This window comes from Electrophorus electricus, chromosome 18 (assembly GCF_013358815.1).
Source record: "Electrophorus electricus isolate fEleEle1 chromosome 18, fEleEle1.pri, whole genome shotgun sequence".
In the NCBI taxonomy this organism is placed as follows: domain Eukaryota; kingdom Metazoa; phylum Chordata; class Actinopteri; order Gymnotiformes; family Gymnotidae; genus Electrophorus; species Electrophorus electricus.
Window position 1 is genome coordinate 7184190 of NC_049552.1, and position 20000 is coordinate 7204189.

The 20000-nt window shown below is 49.6% G+C and overlaps 1 protein-coding gene across 1 annotated transcript in view; it reads right to left on the bottom strand.

The window, feature by feature from the left end:
• Positions 1-20000, bottom strand: part of mib2 (mindbomb E3 ubiquitin protein ligase 2) — a 44232-nt gene that overhangs the window by 6245 nt on the left and 17987 nt on the right. The window contains exons 4-13 of the mRNA XM_035536347.1: positions 13328-13434; positions 12237-12431; positions 11636-11778; positions 11296-11403; positions 10743-10847; positions 9679-9841; positions 8946-9079; positions 8341-8489; positions 6824-6980; positions 5960-6114 (exon numbers count right to left, since the gene is read on the bottom strand). Of these exons, the coding sequence (XP_035392240.1) occupies positions 5960-6114; positions 6824-6980; positions 8341-8489; positions 8946-9079; positions 9679-9841; positions 10743-10847; positions 11296-11403; positions 11636-11778; positions 12237-12431; positions 13328-13434 (1416 nt within the window). The remainder of the gene's footprint in view (positions 1-5959; positions 6115-6823; positions 6981-8340; positions 8490-8945; positions 9080-9678; positions 9842-10742; positions 10848-11295; positions 11404-11635; positions 11779-12236; positions 12432-13327; positions 13435-20000) is intronic.

The following is a 20000-nucleotide window of genomic DNA, read 5'->3' on the forward strand; positions in this document are numbered from 1 at the left end:
AAGACATCATGATATTTAGTGTCTGATCATCTTTAGAAAGACATCCAGTCTTACAAAGCAAAGCACAGATGTGTGTGTGTGTGTGTGTGTATTTTTGGTCCGCTGACAGCAGATTAACAGTGCTTATAGCTGTGAGCAATGCTATATTTGATGACCAGACAATCTTAGTGGAGGTCTACATTAGAGCAGATTAGGGCTTAGAGAGAGAGAGAGAGAGAGAGTGAGAGAGAGTGTGTGTATGTGTGTGTGTGTGTGTGTGCGTGTGCGCATTCGTTCCCAGCTGGACAAAGTGCTTCTGCTCAGCCTCACACAGTCAACTAACTGCCTGTCGTCGTTTGTCACCTGCAGCCCCCTACTGCCCTTGTTTTTCTTACCACACACACGTATACACACAATCTAGAAAAATGCAGTTAAGACAGTGAAGGACCATCAGTAAACAAATTTTGTTATAAAGCAGGGCTGTGTGTGTGTGTGTGTCTTTCTGTCTGCGCAGCCCAGATAAGTTGCATACCCTTTCACTTGCTCGGGGTTTGTAGATGCGGAGCCACGCAGGCAGGCTCCCACTTTAAGGAGCTGTGTTGAGGAGGTGGCGATGGAGTCCTCCGCCTGCCTCGGAACCACTCACCACCCGGGAGCACAGGGGCCCTGGTGGGACCTGCCCGCGCCTAAATTTACTCTTCTTGTGCCATCTGCCAGATAAAGGCAACCATCGCAGCCAGCTCGCTTATGCGTGACTCAATAACCTTAAGTAACCCGAACACACTCCCAGCCCTCTGAGGTCACTCAGAGGCGAGACGTCTCCTCGTCTCGTCCTCGAGTGCGGCCCACAGATCCTGCCTGGAGTGCTGTTCCATGGAAACGGAGCCCAAAATAGTTCTGGGGCGATCTTACGTTTCCAGCAAGATGTGCGGGCTTTCTGCAAAGTAAACAGACGGACGAATAAACAAACAAACGCTGGTTATCAGTAAGCTGCGTTCGCGGTCCGCTTTGGCCGAGCCCTTCCTGTGCCGTCTGCTGTACACCCAGCGTCGCCCCTGCTGAACCATGAAGACTAATGAGATGGGGGCGAGGGGGAGAGAGAGACAGAGAGAGAGAGAGAGAGAGAGAGAGAGAGAGAGAGAGAGAGAGAGAGAGAGAGAGAGACTGCTCGCTGCTCGCTGACTTGTTTATTTCGGACATACCATTACAATTTTCAAATACTACTCTCAACTTAAAGAGATTAAAATCTCGTCTTTTTGGGTCAGCACAGCAGATGGAGGAGGCTGAATTAATTATTACGTTGGCTGTAGTTGTTTTTCTCATGCTACGACATGAGAGAGGGGGGCCATTTTCCATTTAAGTAGCTTATCCATTGTGTGTGTGTGTGTGTGTGTGTGTGTGAGCAGTCTGACAAGAGTTACAGCCAGAGAAAGTGGAGATGCAGTCATGTGTACCTTCTGCTTGCGTGCTCGTGCAGCCGCACGCGTGTGGGCCTGAAGAAACACTAGACAGTGGCCACCCCATCAATCTCCCTCCACCTACCCTTTACCCCACCCAACCGCTCAAGGGCCCAAGCTCGACACCCTGCAAATCAGCACTACTGAATGTGGGCGAGGGCTGAAGCAGGCGTGTGCTCTCTGCTGAACGTGGGCGAGGGCTGAAGCAGGCGTGTGCGCTCTGCTGAACGTGGGCGAGGGCTGAAGCAGGCGTGTGCGCTCTGCTGAACGTGGGCGAGGGCTGAAGCAGGCGTGTGCGCTCTGCTGAACGTGGGCGAGGGCTGAAGCAGGCGTGTGCGCTCTGCTGAACGTGGGCGAGGGCTGAAGCAGGCGTGTGCGCTCTGCTGAATGTGGGCGAGGGCTGAAGCAGGCGTGTGCTCTCTGCTGAACGTGGGCGAGGGCTGAAGCAGGCGTGTGCGCTCTGCTGAACGTGGGCGAGGGCTGAAGCAGGCGTGTGCTCTCTGCTGAACGTGGGCGAGGGCTGAAGCAGGCGTGTGCTCTCTGCTGAACGTGGGCGAGGGCTGAAGCAGGCGTGTGCTCTCTGCTGAACGTGGGCGAGGGCTGAAGCAGGCGTGTGCTCTCTGCTGAACGTGGGCGAGGGCTGAAGCAGGCGTGTGCGCTCTGCTGAACGTGGGCGAGGGCTGAAGCAGGCGTGTGCTCTCTGCTGAACGTGGGCGAGGGCTGAAGCAGGCGTGTGCTCTCTGCTGAACGTGGGCGAGGGCTGAAGCAGGCGTGTGCGCTCTGCTGAACGTGGGCGAGGGCTGAAGCAGGCGTGTGCTCTCTGCTGAACGTGGGCGAGGGCTGAAGCAGGCGTGTGCGCTCTGCTGAACGTGGGCGAGGGCTGAAGCAGGCGTGTGCTCTCTGCTGAACGTGGGCGAGGGCTGAAGCAGGCGTGTGCTCTCTGCTGAACGTGGGCGAGGGCTGAAGCAGGCGTGTGCTCTCTGCTGATGGTCAGCACTTGGTGAGGACTGTGGCTTGTGTACAAGCTTTTCAGCCAGGAAAAGATTCCACATCCATAGTCTATTTATTTTGTAACCAGCGGGGAAAGTGTGTGTTTGTGTACGCGATTGTCACGGAGGTGCTAGATGTGTGCCGGACTGATTTTACATTCCAAACAGTCCAACTATACCCAGTCATGTGCTTTTTGTGTATGTATGCGGATGAGTCTGCGTATGCATGGTCAGTGTGTGTGGACATGTTTATTCTGCCAGGGGCTACCGAACTTGTGCTCGCGTGTGTGTGTGTGTGTGTGTGTGTTTGTGAGTGTGTACTGAGAATGCATCACAGCCCCCCCATCGTATGAAACGTACCACTCTCCCTTTCCCAGGTTCCATTTCCTCCCTGAAAAACAGAATCAAACAGATTCTTTCCTTGCGGAGACAGACGAATCGCAAGTGGGAGCAGGAGCCCTGGAGTTAGCTCAAAGCGGGGACGTTACTGCCGAAAAATGGAAGGTGACGAGCAAAGCGAACATTAACAAGGAAGAGACAGACAGACAGAGAGAGAGAGACAGACAGACTCTCTCTCTCGCTGCTTTGTACTTGTGTAAATGAAACTCTCTCTCTCTCCCTCATTCTCCGTCGTTCCGTCAGGGCAAAATCGTTAAAACTGGTACTGCAAATATGACACTTGCCAGAACAAATCTGCCATTTGGTTGCCGATTCCACTAGCCTAGGACAGGCTAGATGTTCTCACATTCTATCACCTTTGTCTTTCTATCCTACTCTCTCACACACACACACACACACACACACACTTTCTCTCACGGAGGACTCACCCCCATACAAGGACAAAGCTGTCACTACATGGTGCACTGAGTATAAGAAGCAGGGGTGTGCTTTGTAAAGGGACTGTGTGCGCGTGTGTGTGTTCCACACACAATAATGAGAGGATTTGTAAATAGGTGGGGTGTTGTCATATACCGATAACCGTGATATTAAAAAAGGAAACGCTGATAAGTTAAGAATACACATGATATAAATAATGCAGTGGAAGGGCCTAAAGCAGATGTTAGGCTTCATGGATCTTTCGTTTATGTGCTAAACTGGTTGCCTTTTTGCTATCCATTAATTAGTGTAATTAATTTTCATACGCTTATCTGTAGAGTTGTGGTTACGGACTCCCGGCATCACTAGACTCCTATACTGATTGTAATTCAGTTGCCAAAAAAAGAGACAAAACACACTATAAACAAAGTTAAAGATGAATTTGTCATAGCATTGTTATTATTTGTTATAGCTTCCAATCGTGTAAAAACTTAGCGCTTACTACACTGGTCAGGTGGTGATCACCACGGGGTCATTTAGGAGGCTTGCAACACCATATGATTTTCAGACAAGGTATTGACAAGTCATGTTGTGGTCTGAAATAATACAGGAAAGAACAAAAGTATTCTATAATTTACCATTGGTTAGCATTACAGCTGTGAACATCATTAGCTTAGCATAGTATCAGTAGCCTACAACTTACCATAACATCTAACATCAACATGGGTTCACGTCATAGATTACTTCAATTATGAACAGGTTAAAACTAAAACCAACTGTATATGGGAATACCCGCAGAAACGCTGAGGAAGCAAATCTGAGAGGAGCATGAAACGATTTTCTATGGATTTAATAGATCATTATTGTTGCCAATAATGATATTAACAATTCACAATATCATTATTATCGTTATTGGCCACGATAATCGTGCGGTGGTAATCTGATTGAGACAGATTCTATAGCATTATACACATTAAGGATATATACCTTCATTAATGAGTTTAGCTATATACTAGCAACAGTGATGGAGGGTATGCATGGGGGCACGCGCATGTGTGTCTGAAAACACATACGAAGTCCGAATAAGGATTTGTGAGTGTGTGTTTTGTGTGTGTGAAAGGGAGAGTGAGAAAGTGATCACAGAAAGAGAGAAAGGTGGAGAGAGTCAGAATGTTTCTCTCTGTGTGTGTGTGTGTGTGTTTGTGCGCATGCAAACTCTGTCCGTATTTAGGTTTTTCATCCCCATGGCACGCGACCACCAGGAGGCGATGGAACGAGAGCATCCGTTGCAGAGTGACGGGACGCATCCCAAATAAAGTGCCCCACTTAAGGCCCTACCCCAAACCCCCCCTGCCTCATCAGCCTCCACGGTGCCGCGCTCGCATCGCTTCATCCCTTCGCTGGTCCGCAGCTCCGGGTGGCTCGCCGTCGCGAGGAGGTCGGCACAGAAAGGGGAGAGACAGTCGGGGTCTGACCTTGAAAATCCTCGGGCCAGCCAGCATGCCTCTTCTACCGCGCCCGAGTGCCTGAGCGGGCCTGAGAATTGGCGGCGGTAATCGGCACACGCTCGGCAGGAAACAGGGTCACGGAACAAGCTGTACCGCTAGCGTAGCCTCCAGATAGCAATTATATAAGGGGATGAGGGAGGCCATTAAAAAAATGCCAGTCATTGTGTAGGACCTGCTAGAACTTTGAATCACTGTGGAAACGACAGAGGCAGTAAAGGCTTGCCAAACAGATGTGGCGTGGGAGTCTCTCTCTCACACTCACACACACACAGTCAAGAGAGAACTCCATCAAGACAACACACTATCTAATCACAGGAGAAAAAGAAACACAACGTAGGGCTATTTTCCCCATGCGTTAGCAGAAAAAAAGCTACTTCAACGTGTGACAGAAACCCACCGTTTCCCCAGCAAATGGAACCGGTGCAGCGCTAGGAACACTATTGTTTACGCACCCCCAGGAATACCAGTGTGCTCTTCTACACCTCCTCTTATTCTGCAGTATTAAATCAGTGTCCAAGGGACATAAATGCATACTCCGAAATGTCCCCTCAAGTCAACAAAGGGTCAAAGTTAAATGTTTCCCAAACTCTAGTAGTCTTCACCTCGTACTCGATATAACCACTAATTAATCCCTTACCTTAACAAAAATTTTGCGTGTTTGTACTTTCTCTCTGGGGGTCTGGGCTAACTTCAGGTTCTCCACTACGCCTGTGTGATTCTGAGAGGCGTTCCTCCTCATCGCACTCACATAAATTCCGCCGTTGTTCTGGCCTTCTTGCAGGTCTCCGTAAAAGAAGTGAAACACGGCACACGCAGGGCAAAGTGTAGAGCTACACTGCTTTAAGCTTGGAGCTTGTTGTGTTTCACCCCTGCACATTCGATAATCTTGGAGAACCTTTGAAGCGCTTGAATCGGTTTTGTTTCTGGGCTTTCGTCTTCTCACTTCTTACTTGCCTTATTTTTCTCCTGTCCAAGCCCAACGCCAACCTCAACGCCAAGCCTGACCTCAACCTCTAGCCCAGCCCAAAACTCTTCTTCTCTAACCCCCAACTCTGCAGCTGGATCATAAACATACCGGCCAGCCAAGCTAACGGAATAAAACTCTGTGTGCTACAAACCCCGGGGCCTCCTTCAGTTTGCCGTTGGAGCCTTTTCGTGTCCAAACGTTGCTAGTGTGAGCGCTAGCGCTGACGTCGGCGTTGGGACTCACAGCTTGTTGCCTTTGAGGGCGGCGTGGTGCAGCAGGTTGAAGCCGCGGTTGTTCCGCTGCGAGAAGTCCACGGTCGGCACGGCTGTCAGGATCTCCATGATGCTCCTGAAGTCCTTGGAGATGGCATCGTGCAGCGGCGTGTCCCCGTACGAGTCCTGCGAACCAGAGACATCGCCGCCGTGAGACAGTGAGCTCGCCGACACGCATACTCCAAATAGTCTCAAACAAAAAAAAAACCCTCAGCACTCAGGCATTACATCACACAGCTGTTGGCCTCTTCACTGAGTCTAACCCCATTCCACAATCCCCTCGGACGCCAAGGACGTCCACGTAGGCGGAGAGTGGGCCGGCAGCAGCCTCTTAAACATCAGTGGGTTCCGCACCCTGGGTTTTCGGTGGGGTCGGTGTTTTAAAGCTGCTTGCCCCTGGACTCAGCTGTGTCATGCGGCGCAGTGCGGTCGTATCTAGAGTGTGATGACCACTGTGCAGGGCTTTTCTACGCTGCCTCTTGAATGCATGTGAACTGAGGTCGTGTATGAGTGTATGGTGGCGGGGGGAGGGTGTGTGTGTGTGTGTGTGTGTGTGTGTGTGTGCGCTCATTCCAAGACACCTTCGGGGAAGCTCTTCCACTCCAGCTGAGTCTCCTACAGCTCAAGTGGAAAACGTGACGTGAGCCGCCCAAACCAAGCAACTCCGTACCCATCATTACCGCTGCTGGGCATGGCCTCGCTCTTTCTAACAATGCAAGAGAGCTGTGTGTGTGCTCGCGCACGCGCGCGCGCGAATCCACACAGGGAGCAGAGTGCTCGCGGTAGATGCAGCCCATGTCCAGACCGGCGGAGGTAAGGCGCGTGCGGGCCACACCTGCAGGTTGACGTCGGCTGCGTGCTCCGTCAGCATCCGCGCCACGTCGGCGAAGCCTTTGTTGACGGCGATGTGCAGCGCCGTGCACATGGAGTTGTTGAGCAGGTTGGCGTTGGCTCCTCTGCTCAGGAGCAAGCGGGCGATGTCCGCCTGATTCCTGCAGACGACCAGACACAGACACGGGCTGCTGATGCACCAGCACAGGGGGGGGGACAGGGACCAAACACTCCACTCAACTAAATTTATCGTTACTTTACAATAATAACGAATAATTACTCAAGTAGAGGTAAATGGACTTTTTGATCTAGTGAAAAGACGAGACTCGAGTAGCAATTTACGTCAATAGATCAAATTTAAGGTTTATTTATTTTGGCCCACAAACTAAAATAGGTGGCTGTCATGGTACTTTTAACAGCGAATCGGTGATTCTACATTTTTCTCCATGTACAGCTTCTCTGAGGACCTGAAGCAAGATGGCAGCATCTTCACAGACCCTCACAGGCCTGTTACAAATGTAAAGAGCTGATGAACTAAAGAAATGCTTTCAGTTGGTCCAAGTTCTTTCTGATGAAACGAATTCGGGGCCCCAGTAGGGAATAACGCAGAGGACACAGTCTCGGACAGGGCCCCGGTCACGGCAACACCAGGAGGACGAAACACAATATGTGCTTTGAAAGAAAATATAACGGAAGGAACATAGATGAATGTAAACGACCTCGTAATTGTACTCGAGGAACAGTATAAAAGTACGCTCTTTTGAAACAACCCTTGAAAGCACAATCTGTTAAAAAATGTTACTTAACTAAACTGTAACAGGGTAAATGTAGCATTACTGTCCACCTCAGCATGTGCCAATAATAATCTGTTAATGTGTGGATGATTAACGTGTGTTAAATAATTATTACAAATGTAGTTTATCGAGAGTTATAAAACCGAACCCTCGTACGAGGTTCAACTTCACTGATAGATTGATCAACTTCAGTCTTGTTGTCCAACTGGTCCAGTCACATATTAAGTTCTACACAAAGGGGTAGATTTCTTAGCTAATGCAGTGCGGCTGATCTTGGCACCATTACAAATCATGTTGTAATACTGGGACAAACACTGCATACTACATAGCAAGACCCATATATTAATTACAGAATTTAGAACAAACCAGAAGTTTAACTTCACCTACAAGAAGAGACAAGTAACTACGGTGTGGAGCCAACTTGAGCCTGCCTCCAAACAAAGCTTCCAATACTGTTGGGTTTGTGCATTCAGTTAACAAAAATCTCCATGAGTGTGAATTCAGGGTTATGCTAACTTGACTAGCAGGTAGGGCACGTTTACTTTGTTATTTCAATTTTCGGTTCACGTTTTCATCTACAAGCTCCACAAAACCGAAGAATTAAAGATTAATTTAATAGGGACAACCTAAAGGTCCTTGTTTTATCCTGACATGGATAAAACTGAGCAAAAACCAGGTCTAGTGTGGCACAAAAACATCATTCATTTGGTTTCTTCGGGGGACGTACCCGAAGGCGGTGTAGTGCAGCGCGGCGTCGCCGTCCTCGTCCTTGGCTTCCATGCTGCTGTTGGCCTGCAGGAGGATCTTCACCACCTCGGCGTGACCCTGGTGGGCAGCTACCTGCAGAGCCGTCTTCCCCTGGTTCTTAATGTCCACCTTGCACAGCCGCAAAAACAGAGACGCCGCTCTTCACCGAGGGCGGTTTTCTACGCGGACGTCGCTTAAATGGGACAACCTGACGGCCACGCCTTGGCTGAACTAGTTCGCATGACCATTGCAGGTGTATTGGGGCAGAACAAATGGCATAGGAGCGTGTCCCCATTTCAAAATAAGTCGTTTTTTATTTAAACAGGACCAGTGTCACAGAACAGCAACTCAAATGGCATTCTTGGGGTTCTAGATGGGCTTAATGTGTATTTCCAGGCTTCTTTAACTCATATTTCAATAATAAGGATATTTCAACATCCAATTTTGATTTTGTATATCCACATTTGTGTAAAGAGCAACATTTTATGAGAGCTCCCCAAACAACCCCGACAGCACGCAACCAGGGGCCGCCGCTTCAGACCAGCTAGGGCGCGCGGGTCGGACCGTAGGAAGCTCCTGGCCTACCTTGTCCGGAAACTTCTGCACCAGGTCGCGGACTTTGGCCGCGCTGCCGTGCGCCGCTTCGATGACCAGGCGCGCAGGGCTGTCCAGCTCCGGGGACTGGGACAGTAGCTTCTCCAGGACTGATATCACCGCGCCTGTGTAGTGGGCAGCGAGAGGGGGAGGGGGCGGGGCGAGGAAGGGGAGCGAGATGAAGGGGCATCTTAGTCACGTGCTCGGAAGGCGCGATGAGGGTTCGCTCCCCTCAGCTCAAGCAGTCGGGCGCAGGCCGGCGGAATGAGGCAAAGCGGCTCGTGTTAGCCCGGCGCCCCTTAGCACCGCGAGCCGCGTCACGCGTTGTGAGGGAGAGAGAGAGTGAGTCTGTGCGAGAGAGAGAGTGAAAAAGCACTTGACGTGAAGGAGCCACACTTCTACACTCTGCGCAAGATGGGGCAAAAAGACTGCAGCACCTCCACCCGCCTCTGATAGGATGGAGCGCTTAAGGGAAAGCACAGCACAAGCACAGCGCTCATGCAGTAACGAGGACGAATGAGCGAATTTGTGCAGGCGGAGGACGTTAGGGCACATTATGCTTGTTAAAAACGGCGTGCAGAAATGACCTGTAACACAGAGGATAAAACAGAAGAGAGAGACGGAGAAAAGGCATGATAGCCAAACCAAAGCAGCATGCCGAAGGAGGAGGGGCTCTGGCTCGGGGGTGCGGCCACAGACTCGGCTGCTTGCCGCCGGCTCTTACTTCCGGATTCGCTTGGGTTCTCGGCAGTCATGAGATTGGCGTCCACCTCGCCGGGCTGAGCCGACAGGCAGGCGGGGTTAAAGGTCCAGGTCTGTCCCCCGAACGCCACGCGCAGGTCGCCATCTGCGTACACCTTCAGCACCTTGCCAACCTCGCCCAGGGCCTGACGACACAATCGCAGGAGACAAAGTGAGCACAAACAGTCCTGTCCCGAGAAAACCCGACACCTGGCTCCGCCGTTACGCGGCCCCCGCTGAGATCTGCGGCCTTTCCCCCGCGGTCCCGAATTAGCATTTGAGAAGCGATCGGCACGGCTGAAGGAAAGGGTGGTCCGGGTCTTCGATTCCAACTTTCGTGCCTGTCGCGTGCCTAATGCTCTCCGTAGAATCTGGGTGGCATATGGCCACCTGGAGCAGCAGAGCATGTGCAGAATTTGCCCATTTTTGCAAACCGCATATACTACGCATCTCGAGTGTAGGCGGAGACTACAGCAGATGCAAGATCAGTAAATGGTGTTAATATTGGGGAGGAGCCAAGGCTGTTTCAGGGACAGCAGGCACAGTGCCCGTGTTATTTGGGCATGTCACAAACACTGCTGCGAACATGTTATCCAGACCCTCCGCCAAAAAGTAGGGTATATATAATTGGCAATTAATAAAAAATGTAATAATCATTTTTGTCAATTAAATTAAAAAGTAGAAGCAGAACATACTATAGTATTTAACGAGTCTGTTGGAAGATTTAGAGAAAACATTAAGGAAAAGGGTTTCAGAAAAACGATGCGTCACTGCCATCTAGGCAGATCAACCAATCAGATCAGTTGTCTTGGAGTTTTATATATTTATAGAACTGGGTGGCTTGAACTGGGGAAAAGTTCATTGCATGAGGCAAGATAACTTCCCTTCATATAGAACGTGCATTTAACAACACAGAGGCTGTTCTACTGTAGTGAGAAATTAAACATTGATTGTATTACCCCATTGATGAGTTTAATTATGTTTGGGTGTGTTTTGTGTCACAGTGAATCACGGTTTGTGTTTGTGTGTGGCTTCACTTGAACATACAGAAGCCATGCTGTCTGTCCACTCTCCATGGCCAGCCTGCAGTCGCTTGACGCTCTCAGTATCATCCAAAACCCTCACCAGCTCGCCTACTGCAAACGTATTCACCTACGACAGAAGACCGAGAGACATATAGAGAGGAAACAGACGGAGAGACACACACAGAGAGAGAGAGACACACACACACACACACACACACACACACACACACACACACGTGCGTACGCGCACGCACGCACGCGCACACACACGCGCACGCACACGCACACACACACTTGTGTGTCCCTATGTCGCCCTTAATCAGGCTTTATAACAAGCACTTGGGTTTCTCCAGCTATTGCAGTGAACCTGCAAGTCAGGCTTCCAGCACTGCGACAGGACAGTACAGCCAAACAAGGACAAACAAATCAGACTCATTATCATACTGGCCAGTGGCTAGCAAACGCAGGTCTGTACAGCAAGCAGTGTAACCTGGCTACTGCTCTGGATGCAGCCCTCCCTGCCTGAGAACCCCCCTGCACCACTCCCACGCCAGTTATTCATCAGCTGCTCTTACCTTAGTCAGCGCTCCAGGGTGGAAGGTCCAGCGAATGTTGTTGCTGTACTGGACCCGGACGTCCCCTCGATCCGTTATACGGTGCACAGTGCCAATTCTGCAAATGTACTACAAACCCCCCCCCCCCCCACAAAAAGCACACGCACGGTCACAAAAAGGAAGGAACGTACAAAGGAGCGTTCATTTCTAAATGATAGATATTCTGTTACAACCTCATAAATCACAACTTTTTTGTTTAGTTCTATCTGGTGGTGAGTCTTTTGGCAGTCCAGAGACATGGATTAAGAGGCACGCTCCCTTCGCGTGACGATGGTAAGGCCCCCAGGTTAGCGTGCCTCACCTCTGCCATCTTAGGGTTCCAGCCTCCGTGGCCCTCCTGCATCTGTCGGAGGATGTCCACCTCCAGGAGACACTTCACCTTGTCACCCTGCTGGAACGTGTGGCTGTCGGCACTCTCCTGTCTCTGCAGCTCTGTGTGCTCACCTACACACAGACACACACACACACACACACAGACACCCAGACACACACACACCCAGACACACACACACCCAGACACACACACACAGAGACAGACACACACACACACACACACCCAGACACACACACACACACCCAGACACACTCACATACAGACACACACACAGACACACTCACACACAGACACACTCACACACAGACACACACAGACACACAGACACACACACTCACACACAGACACACACACAGACACACTCACACACAGACACACAGACACACACAGACACACTTTAGTGGCCACGTTCCGCAAACACTTAGAAACAGCACAACCGAAAGTAAAATGAATCAACTAATTAAGTAATTTATTAGTGAAATAAAAACATCCCTGTCCCCACCCCCAACCTCAACCTCCAACAATGCGAGAGAAAACTGATCTCGGATCAGCTTTTCCCCAGTCCCACCTAACTTTGGCAGGTGCTCCTTGTAGTAGTAGCCGCCCTGGCCGTCCGTCACGTATTTGAGGTCCACCTTGCCCTTGTGGCCCATCCTGTAGACGTTGGTGGTTCCGTTGGCCCAGGTGACGCTGGCCACGCTGCGGCCGGACTCCTGGTCCCAGCCCCGGATATCCACCACCTTGCCGACCTTACCCTCGCCTCCTGCTCACGGCGGGCAGCGGCACGCGGGCACATGCGGGAGAGGGCAGGGGGCAGGGGTCAACGCCACAGCGGGGGGGGGTTGGGGGACTCATGGCACATGGGACAGGAAAACAAGCTGGCAGGTGAGTTAGGAGGGGAAATGGGTTGATTTTCTACCCTTAGGAACTCCAGTGAACCTTCAAGAACCTTTTAAACTACTTCACATCAGGAGGGAGGGTTTTTAGGATTATGGGTCATCATAGGTGCACAAGCAAAACTCTAGTTAGCTCTATGCAGACAAGCTTTTAACCATAAATACCAATGACACTGTCTAATCAGCAGTAATACCAGTATCAGCTACGCCTACCCCACAAAACACGCAAACACAATATGTAGAAGACACTTTAAAAGGGCCACTTCAGAATACACTTTCAGAAGACGAACCCATCAAAAGTCGAGCAAGAACACACAAAGGCAGACTCACACTTCCCTCGGCCACCCGCGCAACATCTCGACTGGAGGATTAAAGGGTTAATCTGACATTATGCCGCATTTCCTCTCCCCTTTACAACAACAACGTCAAGGGACAATATAACAGTAATTAGTCAGGACTGCTCCGGCTGGCTGGGCTTTAGCCCAGGCTAAATTTAGACGCCGCTCTTTGGGCGAACGCAAACTCTGCGCTCGGAGCGCACAACGAGGGACCCGCCGTCACGAGGACGTGGCTTTTTTTGGAAGCCATCTGATTAGACGCCAGCTAATTAGGAGGACCTCCAAAGCTCGCGCTCCAGCTATGAGCTTTCAATGAGGCACTTAAACCAAAAAAAACACGGATTTCCAACGAGATCCGTGACTGTGGGAGACGTTTTTTATTTTATTTTATCGTGACCATGTGAACGGCCGACACCTCTGCTTACCGTCTTGGTTGCCCCAGTCCCAGTCGGGTCCGCGGATGACCTTCACACCCTGAAAGATCCCTTTGAGGATGATCCGGGCGAGGTTCTGCCTGGGCGTCAGACTCGTTCTGCATTCAGGGGAAACGAGGGTACTTCACACACTGTGTCTGATCCGAAGGGGGGGGTAACGACCTGAAAAAGGCCTACGGATATACTCGTAAACCTCCTGAAAAAACAAGCACTTTATTTCGAACACTGCTGACTTCTCACATGAGCACGCGCGCATCCTCAGTAGTGGGATAACGCGGACGCGCTGCCAGGATCGCAGTGCGGTGATTTAACAAAGCTGGTGCCGCTGCATAAAGCGCTCGCTAATTTGATGCGTGCTGCGAGCTCCACGTTGTATAAAGTACAGATACGTGCCTTTTGCCACAGGGGAAAACAAACAAAGAAACAAAAATGTGTTTGAAAATTCGACATGATAATTCAAATCTGCCAGCTCTTAGTGAAAACAGTACGAGGAAGCTGACGCATATGGAACCTCAGGTTCTCGTAATGCCCTGGGGGGGGGGGGGATTGGACCAACTTTTAAATCAAACATGTCAAAGTCTGAATCTGCTTCTGATTACACAGAAAAGGAGAGGGATCAGCAATGATTAAAGTGGAAAACAAACAGGGAACAACAAAGGAAAGGCAATGGAGGCATGAACTGCGGATTGGGAAAAAGAGAAAAAGCCCCTTTATCCCAGAGCAGCGTGTGCCAAACGGATATAGCAAACATATGCTCAGCTTTTTCTCTGAGAGAAACACGGCCTTGGGTTTCTCATAAACGTCTCATTCGTTGTGTATATTTACATTTGTGTCATGCCGTGTGCGCAGACGTTGCACCGCGATCGCTTCGCAGCTCGGTTCCCAGGAGCCGCAGCCTCGGCGCGGGGCTCGAGGCGCGTCAGTCCGCGAGGGCGGTAGCGTTGCGTGGTGGCCAAGTGGGACGTGCCCTGCTCTGCTCACCTGATCGTGAAGATCTGCCCTGGCGAGGGTGTGAAGGCACCGCCAACCCTTCGGGTTCAGCTGCGACGGTTGCACTGAGAGGAGTCCGACATCCCGACGGAGCTCGGCTAGCTGGCGGGAATGTGCCCCCCGGTGTTCGCCCAGGTTTATCCCTGCATTTGGGACGGGTGGGAACGGTCCATGGAAGTGGTGCAGGGAGAGGAAGTGAGGTGGCTCTGTGCTCTCATGACGGCGCCGGCTAAGAGCAGAAGAACAGCAAATCTCCGGCCTGGCTAACCTGCGGGTGTCCCGGTCAAGGTGTGTGTTCGAGAGCAAAGGGTCAGGCATAATCCGCCTGTGTGTGTGTGTGTGTGTGTAAGAGAGAGATCAAGAGTTTAAACCAAGACTCCAGCACAACTCGGACTGCTTTAGCAACCAGACAGCACAATCTCCTTCTGTTTGGGTGCGTGACACACTGTGACTGGTTACGTTCATGAAGAGGTCTCCATTGTATGCTATAGCATGGGTCGGAGCCCAGATAAGGCTGCACGCAGGCCCACGGATATTATTATGCACACCCAACACATGGATGTCTGCTAACGCCCCTTCTGCAGGACGAACACCATACCGTGGATCACTTCCAGTCCCGCTCATCTACCATGAACGGTCTCCAACCCCTGACCACAAATGGCTACCCGATGACCCTACAACACTAATGGTTACCTCACAACTGTTTGGTGGCAAAATGAAAATCAAGTTAAAATGATCAGTCCACGTTCATGTTCACTCTACAGTGAGTGGGGGAAACAAATCTAGAGGAATAATGCTTAGAGAGAACAAATGAACCAAATGAGAACCGCATGCCCCGTAGTATCTAGACTACATAACCCTTGCTTACAGAATGCATAACCCAGCAATGCTATCTCAGTATGCGCCTATATGCACTTATATAGAGCCTGTTGCTTTTCTATAATGCTGTGTGCTCAAGCGGTTTGATGACGTTAACTTGAAACCAATTTGGAATGGCCTTCCACTGTCATTAATAGGACAGATAAATGCAATAAAGATGGAGGTCAATAAATGTATTTCTCTTTTTTAATGAACCCAAAATGTATTTTAAAGATTGCAATCGCACACTTCCTATGGCGTGGCAAAAACAAAAACAAAACACAACAACAACAACAAAAAACACCTGAGAATCAAGTTGGTCAATCTACCTGCGCTATATTTTAAAAGTAATAATGGAATTATTGCATGCTGTGTTTATATTAGTTTCTGATTGGTTGCTCCATGTGGAGCACTGCAGGAGGAGCCGCCTCGCGATAGGCTGTTTGTGTCCTTCGCTGCTAGGGCCCACCTCCACAAGCCAGTGGGCTCGTCCTCGGCCTTGGGCGACGTCATTGGCTGTCGGGTTGATGATGCAAGCCTATATAAATGACACTGTTGACGTGTGCTAGGAGGGGTGCCTTGTTCAGTAGACACTACGAGGTCACAACAGACACATTCCTTTGTAGGATTAACACCTGTGGATTATATTCTGTCTCCTGGTTTTAGCTTCTCTGCTTTGGTAGAATCATTGTTAATCCCTGGTCAGATGGATCATGGTTCTAGTGTTTAACCACCTTCAGGGCCACCAAATATAATTTAATCACGAGTTGTACGGGTGGGTGCCTTTTAATTTGCTTATCATTGGCCATATTCTCCTGTTTACAGCTGGGGAGTCAGTAAGGTTTTTTTATTCTCGTTCTTTTGTCCATATACTGATACTCCTGCATTCTTTTTGTTTAGTTGGTCCTTTTTGACCAGTTACTGGTCACCAGCATCAGTTGTATAAGGGGGAGTGACTTAGCAAGGAGGAAAGTTCTTCCTGTTGCATAGGTTTTAGTGAAACCAGAGGAAAATGTGGGTCCTAAAATCTCCAAGTCTGAAAACCACCGACCTAAACCTAATGTTATGGACACAGTCCTGACTAGTACTTGTAGTTCTCCTGCTGACATGCCTGAGCTAAATTTGTGTGCTACACGGGAGCTGCTTAGCATTGCTCAAAAATCGACCCCTCCTTAACATCACTGCAGGGAGAGTGCAGTGGGACTCCTGGGACTCCTGGGACTCCTGCAACATACTTATGGGATAGAGACTTCTTTTGTGCAAATAAACTCCATCTAAACCAAGTGCAATGAAAAGGGGAACACCGTTTAGCACATTTCTGAGATTCTGCAACATTTCTTGCTTTAAAATCTCATGTACTGCTTCTCCTGTCATGTGTTCCAGTAAGTGGGCAAACCTAACCAAACTATATATATATACCTGTATATACTGTAAATATGGCTATTGGGTTTTACACCCTCCTCCTTGGACTCTATAGGGCCTCTGCCAAAAATGAAACCAGGACACCGATACCATTTAAATGTTAATGTGTGCAGTTGCATGCTTTCCAGAAGCTATCCCGCTACACGTTGTGAAAGCTCTAATAAGGCTCTAAATGTTTCACACTTGGTTTACCCAAGTATATCCAAACAGTTCAGGGTTCCAACTTTTTGTTTGGTTCCAGTTTTTGCCAATGTTCTGCAACAGTCCATCAAACACAAGGTATCCTGAATCACAGTGAGCTTTAGAGAGGTTCCATCAGACTTTAGAATGAATGTGATACAAGTACTTTTCGGAGACAGGGTGAAACAGGGATGAGGGAGTACCTTTACTTTTATTCACAGTAAGAGAAACTGTTTGACTTATTTTCTTTAGTTATGGTTAAGTTCAGTTGGTATTCGGACATTCAGTGAGAGGGCCCCTGAAGATCATAAAAGACAGGCTGTTATCTAGCAGCAAGTCACCTTCACACCTTCTTGATTATGTGAGCCATTTGAGAGAGCGATTAGTCTACTTGTGCCAAGTGCGTTGGCTTGGTCACAAGCCAACATGAAGAAAGCTTATGACTGCGAGATGAGGTTCTGGTTTTATTGCCTCTTTGTGGTTCCTCAACGCGGACGAGATTTTCCGGGCCATCGAGTGCAAACTTGGTTTCACAAACTGAGATTACCGACACACAAATGAAAACGTAAAACCATACGATGTGCCATGTCAACACACTGCCGCGGTACATGCCAGGACCGCGATCCGTAGCCCCGTTCTTAGGCCCGCATCAGTTGCCAACACAGCATCTGCGCCGTCTCCTCTTGTGAGGGAAGAGGATGACGGGCTAGATGACCCAAGTCTTCTGAGATTTGAGACACATTTGTATTGCATTTACATCTTGAGGAGCGTTCTGACGTCAGACAGCTGATTACCCAACATCAGGGTTTGTTTTCTGACACCCCTCTTAGACAAACATGACACTGGTGTGGTCAGCCATTCCCCTATTATGCAGCATGCAGTGTGAGTTAACACAACCGTGTGAGCATGTTTGGAAGCCCAGGCACAGTATCTCGTTCAGAGTGGCTTTGGTGTACCAAGCTCTGGTCCCAGGAGTTCGACTTGCATTCACTTAACGCTGCAGGACTTCGAAAACTGTGCAGACGCCAATCGATTCCCGAACACACTTCGCTTTCCAGCCGCAGGCGGGGGCATGGAACAAGGATGATACCCGAGTAGGATTTCAGTGAGTGGTAGTGGGCAGCGGTAGCTCAGTGGTTAAGGTACTTGACTTGTAATTGGAAGATTGTGGATTCAATCCCCAACGCTGCCAAGTTGCCACTGTTGGGCTCCTGAGCAAGGCCCTTAACCCTCAATAGCTCAGTTGTGATCAGTCATAACTGTAAGTCGCTTTGGATAAACGCGAAATGCCATAAACGTAAAAATGGTAATGTTCGGGACTTTTTCAGAACTCCGCTTCCCGCTGACATCGCCTCTGTGTGTCCAGCAGAGTCCCCAATAATTTACAGTTCTATTCGCAAAAACCTGAAGGCATCGATTCACTTTTGCTGTGCAAATCCTCCTCTGTAATTATCTAGGAACCGTAAGCAGGACGCGCACAGCGGCTAGGATGATGGTGGTCGTCACGTTGGTCACATGATAAATATTTTTTTGCGGAATTACTTTGAAGTTTATTCATTAACACATTAACCTGATACCGAGTCAGCTGGTGGCCCTCCTGTAACGTCACTGCGAACGGGGGTAGGACCAGGGTTAGCACCAATGAAACGGACCCGTAAAGACAGCTGGCTACCACAGGACAGGGATTAACAGCTAAGAAAACATGACAGCAGCTAGCTAGCTGCGCGACGGAGCCGATTAGCAAGCTGGGGAATGTTTTGTTTCCTTCTTTTGATAAACATATGGGAGTCCATATGGCGCAAAGCCCAACTACACCACACACACGCGCGCGCACAAACGTCCCTCAGAAGACAGCTGTCCCCATGCAGAGTGTCAAGCAACGGGTACAGGCCATATTCATATCAGCCCCACTGTAGACCCACTATATACGCCTCAGCTAGGTTAGAATAGAAGGCTGTTAGATTGATTTTGGCGGTGAACAAATAAAATTATACCAGTCATCATTCGAACGGAAGAGCCCTTCCTGACAGCTATTCATTTGCTTCATTCAATTATAAATAATTATAAATAATAACTTCTAAAATCATAAAAGCGCCAAAGGGCTAAAAGTCTGAAGCTTCTTCCGACACCTTTAAGCGCATGTGGAAGCCCGGAGAGTTCTTTCGGGCTGCCCGTGCTGGTTTGAGCATGTGAGAGAGGCCAACGCACGCTGACGGGTCCATTTTGGTTATCTGCAGAAGGCTTCTGAAAGGTTCAGCACCGGCACCTTTCTGTCAAGGACGCACAAAGCAAAGAGGTCCCGGAAGGCTAATGCTGCATTCTCTCCCTTGAGTCACCTCACAACTTATTGAATAATCACACGTGGTTCCTGTCGGCTGTGCGGCTCTCCACTCAGTTACAATAATCGCTCTCGAAACATGCCAATTTGGCCTACTGCCTCTTGAAACCGTCCCTATCCTTACTGGAGCCCACTGGCTTTCTTTCGCTAAAAAGCGAGACGCAATCTGTGCAAACACGTTTGTCCAGGAGAAGCGTCCGCACAGCCTGCGCTTTGGACCCTGGAGCCGATCTGCGTAATTTTCTCCACGAGCTGCACGTCGGTTGCGGCGGCGGGGATGCGAGGCGCTCGGATCCCGTGCCCGGGCGCAGGGCCTCCGTCATGGCGACGGCAGATTCCACATCGCCACGGGTGCCACGGATCTTACAGCACAGGGCGGCGAATCAGAAATGTAAACAGTGGAGAGGGATTTTAATGAGAGTCATAAAACCTGGCGGATTTCGCACAAATGCTCCTTACGGAGACATTCCAGAGTGTGCTCTCTCTTCACACCTACATCATGGCACTCATGAAAATTCTATTTCAGCCCAACTGTTCTAAATATCAGAGTGTGATCTCCTTTCACAAAATGTCCAGTCCTCTACTGGCAAACACAATCGTTATCATTCATCATTCCATGAATAAAAATTTGTTGTTTTTTTTTTAAAAAAGTGACAGTATTGGAGGGGAGCCTGAGAGAGAGCCTTCACGTAAAACAGAGGAAAGAAAACGCCAGTTTTGAAAAGCAGAGCCGTAAGTGGCCCTTGGACGTTAATCCCATCAGGTCCAGCTGTGGAGACGGCCAGAAAGCTTGGGGACGGGTGTGAAACCAGAAGTGGCTTTGCACCAGGGGTCTCAGTCAGAGTGGAGCTACACGGGGCCACTCACAGCGCCACA